This window comes from Phyllopteryx taeniolatus, chromosome 8 (genome assembly GCF_024500385.1).
Source record: "Phyllopteryx taeniolatus isolate TA_2022b chromosome 8, UOR_Ptae_1.2, whole genome shotgun sequence".
In the NCBI taxonomy this organism is placed as follows: Eukaryota; Metazoa; Chordata; class Actinopteri; order Syngnathiformes; family Syngnathidae; genus Phyllopteryx; species Phyllopteryx taeniolatus.
This window is the reverse complement of record NC_084509.1, coordinates 22,615,377-22,629,739: the sequence shown is the minus strand read 5'-3', so window position 1 is coordinate 22,629,739 and position 14,363 is coordinate 22,615,377. Positions and strand designations below refer to the sequence as shown.

Sequence of the window (14,363 nt, the reverse complement as noted above, 5' to 3'; positions counted from 1 at the left end):
TCCATTACTCGAGTTAATCTTCCAACCCGGGCCACCTCGTCTTGTTTCCGCGGAAACTCAGCTTCGTCTTCTTGACTTGGCGAAGCTCGTTTTCCTGCTTCCTCCACTTGCGAACCATGGATTCGTTGATCTTGAATTCTCTCGCGGCTGCTCGATTCACATGTTTCTCCACGTAACTGACAGCTTGCAGTGTAAACTGTGCTTCGTAAACCTGTCTCTTTGTAGGTGCCATTTTCGGGGGTCCTTAGCAAAACCGATGTTGTTTTGCACATTGCACATACCGGCGCTATATACCTACTGGGGGCGTGCTTTTAGCATCCTCCTCCCCCCTTTACGTCCGCATGCTGTACTCAGTCACGTCCGCCTTTCCTCTATATAAGCAGCGTGTCGGCAGGAAATGCTTCCAGTCAGTCAAACGGAGCGCTCATCGAAGTCACACAACATTTACAGATTTTGGAACTCTGTGCAAACATAAGGCGCCCCGTCCATTTTGGAGAAAATCTCAGACTTTTAAGTGCGGCTTATGGTTGTGAAAATACGGTAGTAGATGTGACAAAATGCAAATAGCTAGTTTTACCTAGTTGAACACAATTCATTGACGGATGAGGGGGTTTAGAACTGAATACACACTCCCTACGAAAAGTATTGGAACTGTGAGGGCAATTGCCTTATTATTTGCGGTAGACAGTGTGACATCGACCATGGATATGAGTCAATTTTATTTGTATTAGGGTTGGGAATCTCTGGCATAAGGCCAATTTGATACATATCTACATACACAAGTAGCAATTCGATTCAAAAACAATATCTTTACGGGCGGAACCATTAGATACGATTCAATTCAGTATGGGAGTGATACGATTCTTGATTTGATTCGGTGCAGAAATTTTTTTTATAGTTAACATTTGCAGATGTGCTAATCATAAAGAACCTTGACTTAACCCAATTCTATAAAATGACATTTGTCTAACCCTATTTTCAAACATGTAAAAGACCACTTAACCCTGAGCATTGTTGCTGTATAGCACTGTTAAAAAAATAGTGGGTACGGAAAGTATTCAGACCCCCTTAAAATTTTGCACTCTGTTATATTGCAGCCATTTGCTAAAATCATTGAAGTACATTTTTTCCCCTCATTAATGTACACACAGCACCCCATATTGACAGAAAAAACGGAATTGTTGAAAAAGAAAAAAAACTGAAATATCACACAGCCATAATTATTAAGACCCTTGACTCAGTATTTAGTAGAAGCACCCTTTTGAGCTAATACAGCCATGAGTCTTTTTGGGAATGATGCAACAAGTGTTTCACACCTGGATTTGGGGACTCTTTGCCATTCCTCCTTGCAGATCCTCCAGTGTTGTCAGGTTGGATGGTGAACGTTCGTGGACAGCCATTTTCAGGTCTCTCCAGAGATGCTCAATTGGGTTTAAGTCAGGGCTCTGGCTTGGCCATTCAAGAACAGTCACAGAGTTGTTCTGAAGCCACTCCATTATTTTAGTTGTGTGCTTAAGGTCATTGTCTTATTGGAAGGTGAACCTTCGGCCCAGTCTGAGGTCCTGAGCACTCTGGAGAAGGTTTTCGTCCAGGATATATAAAATATAAAGAATATACCGTATTTTCCGGACTATAAACTGCTGCTTTTTCCCCGCGCTCTGAACCCTGCGGCCTATGTAACGATGCGGCTAAAATATAGATTTTTTTTTTTCCCCCCGCTAACGGCTATCAGGGGATGCAATAAGTGCAAAAACAAGACAGGCCAAACTTGTTTAAACGTACAACAAAAACCTGTTCTGCTTAAAACATGACTGCTTCCCATAATGCACAAGGGTTTGGGCATGCGCAGATGCCTCCTGCAGGTAGAAGACAACACTACTTTTTGTCGCGCTCAACGCAAGATTCAGCACGACACGTACGAATGCAAAATATTTTTTATTTTTCACACCCTCATCATGGAAAGTATAAGACGAAAAGCGTATGATGCAGCTATAAAGTTGAAAGCCATCGATCCGTCCATCCAGGAAGGGAATAGAGCTGCTGCACGTAACTGCCCACGAGAGAACGCACTTCATGTGCGTTTTGAGCTGCACTGCGTCCGGACAAAAACTTCCACCGATGTTGATTTTTTTTTTAAGCAGACTATGCCAAAAGAAAAACTCCTAAAAGGCATCGTCGTAAAAGTTTACAAAAAGGGTGGATGATAGAAAGCTTAATGGCTGACTGAGTGTTACAGTAGGCGTCCGGGAGGATTTTTTTCACCGGAAAAAGCATTGCTTGTTTTGGACAGTATGAGGGCCCATATAACACATTCTGTGAAAACAGCCATCAAGAGATCAAACTCAATCCCAGCTGTGATTCCTGGAGGTACAAAAAAGTTTTTGCAGCAGTGAGAATCGTGCTTTTAAAGCTACACTCCGAGGTGACCAGCGGCGAGAAATCTTTCACAAAAACAGGCCGCATGCGAAGATCATCCTTTTCTAAGGTCTGCCAGTGGATCTTAAAAGCATGGAGCAGTGTGAAAGAATCTACGATCACTAACGGATTTCGAAAGGCTTGGACTGCTACGTGAGGAGAACAGCACAACTTCAGCGGTAACTGTGTCTCAAGATGAAAATGAGAGCGACAGAGAGACTGAAATGGTGTGTGACGGAGACGTTTTGAGGCTCTTCAACTCTGACACTGAAGACGACTTCAGTAGTTTCAGTGAACAGGAGGACGATGAATAAAAACAATGACTTTTCTGTTATGTTTGAGCCATTTTGCTGCCATGTTACAGGCAGGTATGTAAATAAACATTTACAAAATCTTTCTGTGTAAATATCTAATTTCACAACATATATATCCGCAGCGTGTAGTTCGTTGCTGCTAATATATGTAAAAAAAAAAAAGATTAATTATCCACAAAGTGGGCGCGGTTTATAATCCGATGCGCTCTGTAGTCCGGAAAATACGGTGTATTCCTTTTTTTTTTTTTTATATCAAATTAATTATTTAAATGGACCACAACAATTAATTTTGAAGAGGTTCTCTTCTCAAATTCTGCAGAAACAATGTTTAGAGAGCTATCAGGGGTCTTGCACACTGTGCCATTCAAGATGGGACAGCCACGGCGCACACACACCTGCTTTTTTAAAAATGTTACCTTTTTTTTTTTTTTTTTTAATCCTCAGTGCAGGCTGACTTTTTTAATTTTTACGTCGCGATAACTAGCTTAGTTCAACTGGCGATTGTTGTGTCAACTTCGGTATTTACCTGGCTGTGTGTCCTCTTGGTAGTTTCTATTTAGGTATTTAAGGTCGCACAGTACCAACGCGAACGTATCAGTGGACCGCGAGGACTTAAGAAGAAGCATTAGTTGACCGAGTTACACATCCCAATGAAATTGCCGAGATGTACATACCTTTGCCATATTGTCTGCATCTTTACTATCTGTGGCGCACATTTCACTGCCGGCCCCGGTGTCGACGGCGGACTTGAGATACGGTACGTAATGTGACATTCAATGTTTACAACTCCTGGGGGAATGCTACTTTACTATCGCTGTGGCCACGAAAGTAGCTTAACTACTTAAAAAGCTCTTTGATGTTGAAATAGTGACGCGATGAAGAAATGTAGTTAAACTAGTAGTGTTGCTAGATCCACCACTGCTATGTTTGGTTGTAAATATGTTACCTGCGGAGCATAGCGCGAGACCTCTTGGGCTTGTTTTACGAGATGATTACGATAAACCTTCAGGCAACAGATTCCTAGCATTCGCGATATCCGGTCCACAGCCCTACCACCCTGGCGGATTTTGTATCGATAGTTTAGTCTGCTACCGATACAGTCCTAGCTCTCACCTTTACGGACGGTTGCATCGGTTTATCGTTCCCAACCTTAATTTGTATAGCCCTTAATCACACAAGGGCTTCACAGAGAGGCAGAGATCAACAGTTACTTAGATCTGCATCTGATACTCATTAATGTAAACCTCAGTAGAATGCAAAATTAGAGCGTCACATTAAAACTGTCTTTTCTAAGGTATCTCGTAATATACCACATTTCATTGTAAAATAATTTTCTAACTTTTGCCATACCTATGTATCATACGCGCTTCTGAAGATTTTATTTTTTTCCTAAATTGCACATTATATATGAGAAATTATGGTAGTGTGCTTCGCCTCTGCCTGAAGTCAGCTAGGATGGGCTCCAGCACATTCGCAACCCTAGTGAGGATAAGCATTAGAGAGGATGGATGGTATTGCCAAACTTTTGCATTCTTCTTTTTGTGATGCTTTTCAGGATTTTACCCTAGCCTCTTTAAATTGTTTATAGGATAATGCCTTCAGTCTCTTCTTTAGCAGGTAAAATGTATTCTTTTGACTATAAATCTGGAGATTTACTTGGCCAGCCTAAAACTACAAAAATTTTCTGACAAAATCCTTTTTGTTTTGTTCGTGTTTTGGGTCGTTATCTTGCTACACCAATAAAGAGCTCACAATCGGTTCCGTTGCATCTTTTTTTTTTTTTTCAAAACAGAAGACAAAATATTTCTGTGGACTTCTGAGTTCATTTTACTGCTGCCTTCATATTACATCGATGAGTATTAATGACCCCGTCCTAGAAGATGCAAGCCCGAGCCATGACATTATCTCAACTGGGTTTCTCGCATGAGGTTGCATGTTGTGGATCCTGAACAATTCTCCCCCCCCCCCCCCCCCCCCCTTTCCATCACTTTGGTTAGGAAAATCTTTGTCTCTTCAAAGAAAATGTACTCAATTCTTAGAGGGGTAACTAATATGCATACTGGAAATGTTGATCTCTGACTGTCTCATATCTTTTGATGTCAGATCCAGTTGTGTTCAGTCTGGACGGAAATAAAAGAATTGGCCTCACAGTTACAATACCTCTTGTAGCAGTGCATTCATTACATGTCCACTGTATCGTAGAAACCTTTTATGCACGGATACTACAACAGTGCTGTGGTGCGTCATTGTTTTTGGGTGTAGTGTACTTGTGCATGCTTAGACTGACGGACAGACAGACGAACAGATGGATGAAAAATGCATGTGGTTAGGGATGTTACGAGATGTGCTGAGTCTTCCAAATGTGTGTCGGGTAACGGGGGACACGTCTGGCACTGCAGGATTTGAATCCCAGGCGGTGTAGTGTGTTACTGATGGTAGCCTTTGTTACTTTGGTCCCAGCTCTCTGCAGGTCATATTCACTATGTCCCCCCGTGTGGTTCTGGGATTCTTGCTCACCGTTCTTGTCATCATTTTCACCCCACAGGGTGAGCTCTTGCGTGGAGCCCCAGATTGAGGGAGATAATCAGCGGTCTTGTATGGCTTCCATTTTCTAATAATGGCTCCCACAGTTGATTTCTTCACACCAACCTGCTTACCTATTGCAGATTCAGTCTTCCCAGCCTGGTGCAGGTGTACAATTTTGTTTCTGGTGTCCTTTGACAGCTCTTTGGTCTTGGCCATTGTGGAGTTTGGAGTGTCACTGTTTGAGGTTGTGGACAGGTGTCTTTTTATACTGATGAGTTCAAACAGGTGCCATTAATACAGGTAACGAGTGGAGGACAGAGGAGCCTCTTAAGAAGTTACAGGTCTGTGATAGGAATTTTGCTTGTTTGTCGGTGACCACATACTTATTTTCCACCATAATTTGCTCATAAATTCTTTAATAATCAAACAGTGATTTTCTGGATTTTATTTTTTTATTTTTTCCCCCCCCTCATTTTGTCTCTCATAGGTGAGGTATACCTATAATGAAAATTATAGGCCTCTCTCATCTTTTTAAGTGGGAGAACTTGCACAATTGGTGGCTGACTAAATACTTTTTTGCCCCCCTGTATGTACTATTTGTTCATATATGAACCAAAAAAGGAGAACACTTGTTTATTACTAAGCGTTGCGTTTCAGGCTGAGTTGTATGACACACGACGGGGACCCATGTCAAACCTGTCATCTGGCCAGCGGAGACCGCAGAGGGAAGCCTAAAAGTGACATCATCGGGCAGCGCCTTTTTATTGGCTGCTGCCTGATGACGTGGTTTCTCGGTGACACACAGTAAAGGATCTATAATTACAATCTACGACGACTGTTTGACCTTCCTTGTTCCGAAATAACTTTAAAATCAACCCAGAAAGCTCACGTATGAAATTGACAAAGATGAAAACTGACATTTTTGCTATAATTACAGCAAAAAAAAATTATTATTAAACACAAATTATTTGTTTTCATTGTTTAAAAACATTAACAGCAACTAAAATGTTTTTTTCACTTTTAGTTAGTTATTTTGTTAGTTTTCATTGACTCTTCTAACCTTCACCTCACCATCCTGCGAAATCACACTGTCAATTAATGTAGCGAGTCTGTGCGGACACATCGCTAAATACAAATGCCTCCATAACAGTGGACCAGAAATTCAGATAACCCTGCTTACAGGCCTATTTGCAGAAATAGGCAGTTAACAAAAATATTTGTTTTATTTCTCAATTGAATGGAAAGGTTGGCACGCCAGAGATCCAACAATTTGTATACAAGCAATTAAAAAGTCAATTTTCCATAATGCTGCCTGTCGTGCTTTTACCCATCGCTCGAGTCGGTCTAAAAATACATGTGTAACTTCTTCAGGTGATAGAGATTCAAACCACAATTGACATGACATCAATTGTGGCAGACGTAGCATTCCCATTAGACATCTCTCTATATCTTCTAGTCTCTCTAACCCTCCGTGGTAAGAACTACACCCCTTTTACACATAAGTGTGATATAATGAACAAGATCGGTGCAATATTGTCAGATTATTAATCTGTGCAATACCAGAATGTAGATATCGCACTCCTACCATATCATATGGACATTGATCCCAAATGTGAATAGCTGCATATTCTGTAAATGTGAGTTTTTGATAATTTCGTGCTTATATCAAATTGTGAGATGCCTACCTGATTTCTTGTTCCTGTAACAGTGACGACAAAGTTATTCAATTCTATTGTAGTCCTCTTATGGTTAACAGTGGCCAATATGTTAATTAGGTATAACAAATTCTGCAGTTCAAGACACTCATGAATCAAATACTCCTTAAGGCCTTTTCACACCGCACTGGTGCAGTGTGAAAAGGCTCCGGGGCAGCACGCAAGGATGACCGTGTCCAGGTGCAAGCACGATGTGTATTATTATTTTTTTATTAGTATGTCTTGAATAAGGCTCTAAATGAGCAAAATAAAGATTAAATATTTGATTTTCCTCAAACCCCCTACACCACTTCGTGACACATCCTTGGTAAACACCTTTTAACAAAAATTCAATACTCTTAACTATGCCAACCAATGCTCCCAGATGATGGCAGTGTTGCCCTGTGCTTTTGTAACCCCTCATGTGTCTGTATTTTTGAATAGGCATAAGTGACTGGCAGTGGAACCACTCAGGGCCACGAAAAGGTAATCCAGTCCTGTAGTTGGTAGCAAAAAAACCCTAAACATGCTATTATAGACTCTACTAAACACAAGTGGCCAGTTTTTAGTCATGTTGCACCTTTTCCCTTAAAGATGTTTTCTTTGAGGACTGGTGAAATTAAGGTTTCTATGTTTGTAGTATGTATGATTGTGCCAGTGTTAGGTTAAAGTTCATGAAGCAGGATCAGTAGATTTGATTTATACAAAAACTGGACCATCATGCAGGCTAGATGCACACTACCTGGCTGTTATCTTGTTATTTATTAGATTGGCCTTTTCATCTTTTTGTTTGTCTGAACCGTTTACAATTGATATTATATTTTAGATAAAACTGGGACAAAAATGCCCCAACAGCTAAAAATCATGCTGCTGCTTGGGCAAGACTTGCTGACATTGACAATGTCCTTGCCATAAACTAATCGGACAGTCCTATTAACAGTCATGCATTTTTGTTCATCTAGCCTCCTACACATAGATCTGAGGATGTTTTATACAATGTATTAATGTTCAAAATTGTAACTTTTAAGCAATCAGACAGTTAGCCGTTTAGTCTATTGATCCTGCTTTTTGAATTTACCCCTTAGGTGATTTGACGGTAGGAGAGATTTTAAATAACTCCTTTCAAGTCCTAATTGACAACTCTCACAAAGGTAGGTTTCTCCAACAATATTACTACAGTTGGCATAATGTTGAAATGATGTATTTACATTTCCAGTGACCCAGGTAAAAACATTACGGAGCTGATTGGAACGATTGCTTTACTGTACAGTAATCCCTTGCTATCACGGTTCACTTATTGCAGACTCAGTGCATCACAGATTGTTTTCTCTAGGTCCGTCTAGTGCAGTTACTCACCTTAATGTGTTTTCTATAGGTCCGCAAATGCCAGTAAAGAGCAACGTTTAGCTTGATTTTCTACTACTACTACTGTAACTGTATTTAAAAATATCACCATAATGAATTCTGGGTTCCGATAATGCTTTTAGCTGACTACATTGCCAGGCAACGGTGCCAATGCTTAAGGCAAGAAACCGCCTGTTCACACCATGTCCATCTGTGCTGTTGTGTGCTTCACCCAAGGAGAGCACAAAGGCATGTTTGTGTAGAGTGTGGATGGTGACCTCAAGTGGACAGATAAAATATCTGCACCACAATAAAGTATCACATATTGGCATTGTATTGCATATATGAAACTTATTTTATATAATGATGTAATAAATAATTGACCACTAAGTTGCGAATTTCAATTATTGCGGGGGCTTTCAGGAGCGTAACCCCGAGGATGAATGAGGGTTTACTGTACGTGTTTAGAAGTTCTGAAAATTCATCCCTAGGTGACTGGGCTTTGATTGATTGATTTATTTATTTATTTTATCATAGATACCAACAACGTGCACAATTCCGCCACGACAACGCCAGTCACCAACTCTGCAGCCATTACCTCGGCCATGCACCGTGGCGGCAATGCCAGCAATCCGGTCACCATTGCCGCTCAGATGAACATCACCACCAGCACGGTCAACATTACAAACCCCGTCAACCTGCAGCACCCTGTCACCATCACGGGCCCTGTGAACCTAGCCTCTGTCAACATCCCTACCACTGCCCACATGAATATCGCCCACCCTGTGGCCATCACCACCCCAATGCCCATGAATATCACCGGCCCACTTAACATTGCAATGAGGCCCATGGAGAGCCTGCCTTTTCTATCCCAAGTCCTGCCATCCTCACCTCCTTGGTAGTTTGTTTTCTAGCCGCTGAGTAACTGTTGAGAATGTAACTGCCTAATAATAGATTAACCTGTCAAATCTTAGTAAATTGTGTTCTTCAGTGGATGGGCAATATGTTCAACACTGAAGTTGGCATACCGTCCTAAATAATGCAACAACACCCTACAGCCTACATGGATTATGAATTGCATAAATTAGTGCTAAAATTAATGTAACTATTTATGAGAGGAAGATACTTGGGAAAACACTTGATCCTGATAAAAGTTAGTTATAAACTCAATGATCTACATATCTGACAAATGAATTCATCACATTGATGCGAAATGTAAATCAAATATTACCTCCAAAACCGTCCCTATAAATTTGTAAAACAAAACTCCTGTCCTGACAAAAAAAAACAAGAGTTCGACTTTCCATGTTGATCCTCATATTAGAAAACAGAGAGGAGTTGAGACCTTTATCTATAAAAGGGACAAATGTGGAAGAACGAACAACTGTTAGATTGGCTGGTGTCTAAATGATCAAACTCTCATTTTTCTTTTATCCAAACATGTAAGCAAACATGTATGCCAAAGATTTTTGAAGTAACATGTTTCCCTTTTGAATCATATATTTCAAAAAATTGGGAAACCAAAATAAATTTAAATCAACCGCTTCCTGACAAAGGCGTCACATTAGACGCTGTTACCGGTAGTTAGATTAAAATTTTGCTCCATGTATTTTAACCTATGCCATCATCATTGCATCTATCATAGTCGACTCAATTGTATATTGTTACATTTTAGTACAGGTAGTACACTACTTTTAATTGTATTTTCAAACAGATATTCACCAGTATGATCATGAATTTGTATTATTATAGTATTATTACATTGTCAGCAGTTACACTTCCACCCATTATTTTCTCTCTTGCTTTTTAAAAAATACAAAAGCAAGAAGTAGTTGGTAGCTTGCTCATTGCAGCTGCATTCCTAGTGAACACATGGAAAAGGCATATCCTCTTTCCTAATTTCTCAGTTTCTGCTAAATCACTGAACAACAGTGTCACGGTCGTCGAAGTGCACAGTTGGAAATATATGATTTGCTGGGCATTTGATGTCAAAGTGTGACACCTTACTACAACAAATCTTATGCCAAGGTGTATTGTCAGAGGGTGCAAAAAATGCTTCCTAATAAGGTTGTTTTTAGTTTTGAAATATTTTAGAGGACTAATCAGTATTTAGTAGTTAATGTATTTTAAGTGGATGAAAACGGCTTTCATTTTGGAGGGCGATGTTGAGCAATATTTCCGGTTGCATTGACGTTTCTGATGCTGGTTAGAACAACTGTTTTAAAGCAATTCTTCCTTTGTCTGTATTTTTAAATGGCTGGAAACTAGTCACTTGTCATCACTGCTGGAAACTACACACTTATGTGATGTCATCAATTTGGAATTATTTTAATGTACTGTATATGTGGACATGGCAGTTAACGGTACAGCAAGAAGGGTGTTCTTTTTTTCTTCTTCTTTCAACTGAAAGCAAGTCTCCTGAGGTTTCACCCTTAAAAGACAGTATTATGAAAGGTCAAATAGAATGTTTTTTTGTTTTTGTTTTTGTTTTTTTTGTGTATTAACTGTAGAGGTCAATAGATTTGCTTAGTTGCACATGTGCAAGCCCAAAGTTGTTGGGTAGGTTAGAATGTTTACTTCAACAGGCATAGGATCCAAATTCTGCAAGTTAAACTGATCACTGAGATTAGTCTCTTGAAATATATTATGTCTGGTGTAATTTTATTGTTTTTTAAATGTTTTTTTTGTAAATGTAAAACACTATTTTGTAGCCTTTTACCTGTGGAAGTGCCAGTCTGACTTTGCACCACAAGCTACAATGTAATAACTACGAGCATTGATATGGCCATCCAACAGCTTTTGCAATGATCAATAGATAAAGCTTTCTCCACCAATTGCATAAATGTACCAGATTCTTCCGTAATAAATTTAAACTCGAGGTGGCAGGGCAACAATCCCGTTGGACAAAACAGTCTGCATGCCTCATGGGGTGGTGAGGATATCCTATTCTGAGATCAACGCCGTCAAAAATGAAAGTTTTTGTTGTAAAAACACTTCTCACCAATATACTGTTTATTTTGGGTTTTCCAAAGACAATGCGACCAAATTATCACCAGCATTCTTTTGATGTGAATTTCCTCTGTACATCGTGAATTTTTTTGAAACTATTATTTTCGGTTTGGCGTGAAACTGTTGAGGCTGTTATCTAAAAGGAAGATTTATTGCTCCTGTGAAGTGGCCAGTTAGGTTTTTACCCTGATAATCTTTAAAGGCTAATAGACATGTTGCAATTCTTCAACCTGGAGTACACAGTTTTCAAGCTGCTAGCAAGATTTGAATGTAGCCTCATTTCACTCCCTTCCCTCTGATTGGCTGGTCCTTGCACCGAATTGTTTTTAAAATAATAATCAAAATTGGAGACTTAAGTTTGTCTCACTCATGTCAAAGGTCAAGGGTCAGACAGCGTTTTTCAACTTGTCAACCACTGATTTTCAAACTTTTTCTGAAATAAAAAGCATTGTTTGTTAATATCACGACATTCAGCAAAGTCTGAGAAAAATATTGTTTTTGTTTCTTTTCACAAGTACACAGCAATAGTAGCCTACCATATTGTCTCACAGCATGAACTTTTCTTACAGATGTTGGTTTCTACATATTTGGAGTCTCATGTTGTGTTACCGCGTTGACACTTTGATCCTTTAGACTACGCCCCAACATGAGTTATATCCTTATTTCTTGACCGGCTGAATGCAGTGCAGTACTAATTTGTTTTTATTCCAAGCCTAAATTATTCTGTGGCTTTGTGTGACGTTTGGGCCAAACAAATTTGACAATGTAAAGCCTGTTTGAAGTTGAGGATTTTGTTCAGTTTAGGCTCTGTGAAGCACTTGCAGCAAACAAGGATATGCACACTACAACACAGTGGTACTTTCATGGGATTTTAGTTTGTTGAAATTAGATAAGGGCTCTGTCTGTTGTTGCTTGCCCAGGCCACATTTCCTTGTTTTTTGAATGCCCAAATGTTCTCATTTCATTATGCATCTCAACTCTGTCCCCCAATGGAAATGCTCTAATGTGGAATGGCATTATCATCTTTGAAATTTGTATTCATTTAATAGCTATTATTTTTTATTCACAATGTTGCATGTGGACTGAGTGTCTCCATTATAGGTTTAAGGTGAACATTTATTTTTTATTTTGTTTTTTTTTAAATAGAAGGATTAGTGACATATGAAAACAAAACACAAAAAAAAATAATAGGGTAAAATCGAGCATGTGCTGTTATATGTCCTTCTCTAGTGGCCATCAACAAATGTGCCTGAAATACTTTGCAAGACCTCTCCACACGGTGTTGTTTCCTCCCGGTCTTGTTTGATGAAATATACTCTAAAAGAACCCTTTTTCAGATGTTGACAGCTGTTTGACAACCAAACTATGGCATTAGCATTTTATTTGAGGAAACATGATTGTGACAATTGTCCAGTTAAGGAAACACCTTGAAATGGGAGTAGAATTGAGTGAGGGTTGTGCAAGAATGACATTTTTAATAACTTTGGAGGGGGCCTTTCAAAACACTTATTTGGCCAAATAACTGTAATCTGTTCTTTTTTTGGGGGGGGGGGGGCTTAATATGGCAAATGTTGTGAAGGCAAATGAATGTATATCTTTGTACAAACTGTTTAGATCAGAGGACTTAGTTATAGTTATGACAGACACATGCAAGAAAAAAAATCTTTTTATAAAAACGTTTTGTATTAGATCATTAACAAGTTTTGTACATACGAAGGTTAGGCTTTCTGATTAGCAGAAAGGTAAAACATTCCTACATTTTTTTAAATGTTGATGGAGAAATATTATGAGAACATGCGCAATGTTTTATGTGCCTTTTATTTGGTTTTGTCTAAATAAAAGAAGTAAAACATGATTGTCAAGTGGCCATGTTGAGACCTACGTTTGATGTGTTTTGGGTGGCAAAGGTGGTTTGACGCCTAGAGCTAAGAATTCTCCACAATAACCGTGGAGGTGTACATTGTGTTTACCAGCTCGCTGGCTCACAGTTGGCCTGTTTGTTACCAAAGTGCCTCTGTGAAGATGGATATGGAAGGATTGTTTGAGAGTGCGTGCCAAAAGATGAACAAAAGTTCTTTTTCCATTCTTTAACTATTAAAACTTGGAAATATTGAAGTTTGTTTGTGTGTTATCTGACTGCAGTGTACTAATATTTAATATTATTTTTTGGGGTGGGACTTAAACGTTTACAAATCGTTTTAAAAATTAACATTGCAATCACATTTTGTGTTCCAAACAAAACAGAACCTTTGTCAGTGCAGGAGTTCCTGGTACACTGATTACACTGACGCACACATCAAAGCTGGGCCACCAAAATGTAGAAATTGCATGAAACAATTTCATTAAACATTTTTTTTTTTAAATAAATCAAAACAAAAAAATGAAAGCCTTGATAAGCTTGGTTTGTGCGAATTGTGAAAAAATGAGTTTTCATACCACCGAAGCGCTTCAACCCGCCATACATGTGCTCCAACTTTTTAACTGCCACGTAGAAACCATTTAAAGGCAAAAACTGTTCTAATAAAATAAAGGTCCTAAAATGCCAGTTTAATTTTGGGTCTGTTTAATGTCAGCCAGGGATATTTTCTATCAGTCTTTGTACTATAATTTATTGAAATGCATTTTTTCCAGAGTTAAAAATATTCCTGTCTGTGTCTATTATTTAATTCAATCGTCCACTAAAATCCATTGAATTGAAGCCATGTTGCATTTTAGGACCAATATTGTTATACGATTAAAATTCAATTAATGGAGATTAATTAATTACAAAGCCTCTAATTATTTTTTTTTCTTATCAAGTCCCACCCGAAATTATTATACAGGACTTTTACCACATGTTTAGATACAGGTGTATCTAAACAAATTGGAATACAGTAATCGCTTATGGTTCCGGACCACCCCCGCAATAGGTGAAATCCCTGAAGAAACAACCACACACTCCCATATATATATCCATCCATTTTCTGAGCCGCTTCTCCTCACTAGGGTCGCGGGCATGCTGGAGCCTATCCCAGCTGTCATCGGGCAGGAGGCGGGGTACACCCTGAACTGGTTGCCAGCC

General features: G+C 39.1%; 1 protein-coding gene across 5 annotated transcripts in view; it reads left to right on the top strand.

Moving 5' to 3' along the window:
- The window catches only part of LOC133482271 (vascular endothelial zinc finger 1-like), a 33,327-nt gene extending 19,910 nt beyond the window's left edge, over positions 1-13,417 (top strand). For 2 of the 5 annotated variants that reach the window (XM_061782241.1, XM_061782240.1), the window contains exons 5-7: positions 7,394-7,435; positions 8,035-8,100; positions 8,831-13,417. In XM_061782241.1, the coding sequence (XP_061638225.1) occupies positions 7,394-7,435; positions 8,035-8,100; positions 8,831-9,195 (473 nt within the window). In that variant the 3' untranslated portion in view covers positions 9,196-13,417. The remainder of the gene's footprint in view (positions 1-7,393; positions 7,436-8,034; positions 8,101-8,830) is intronic. The other 3 variants (XM_061782242.1, XM_061782243.1, XM_061782244.1) reach the window with 3 other exon arrangements.
- The last annotated feature ends 946 nt before the right edge of the window (positions 13,418-14,363 follow it).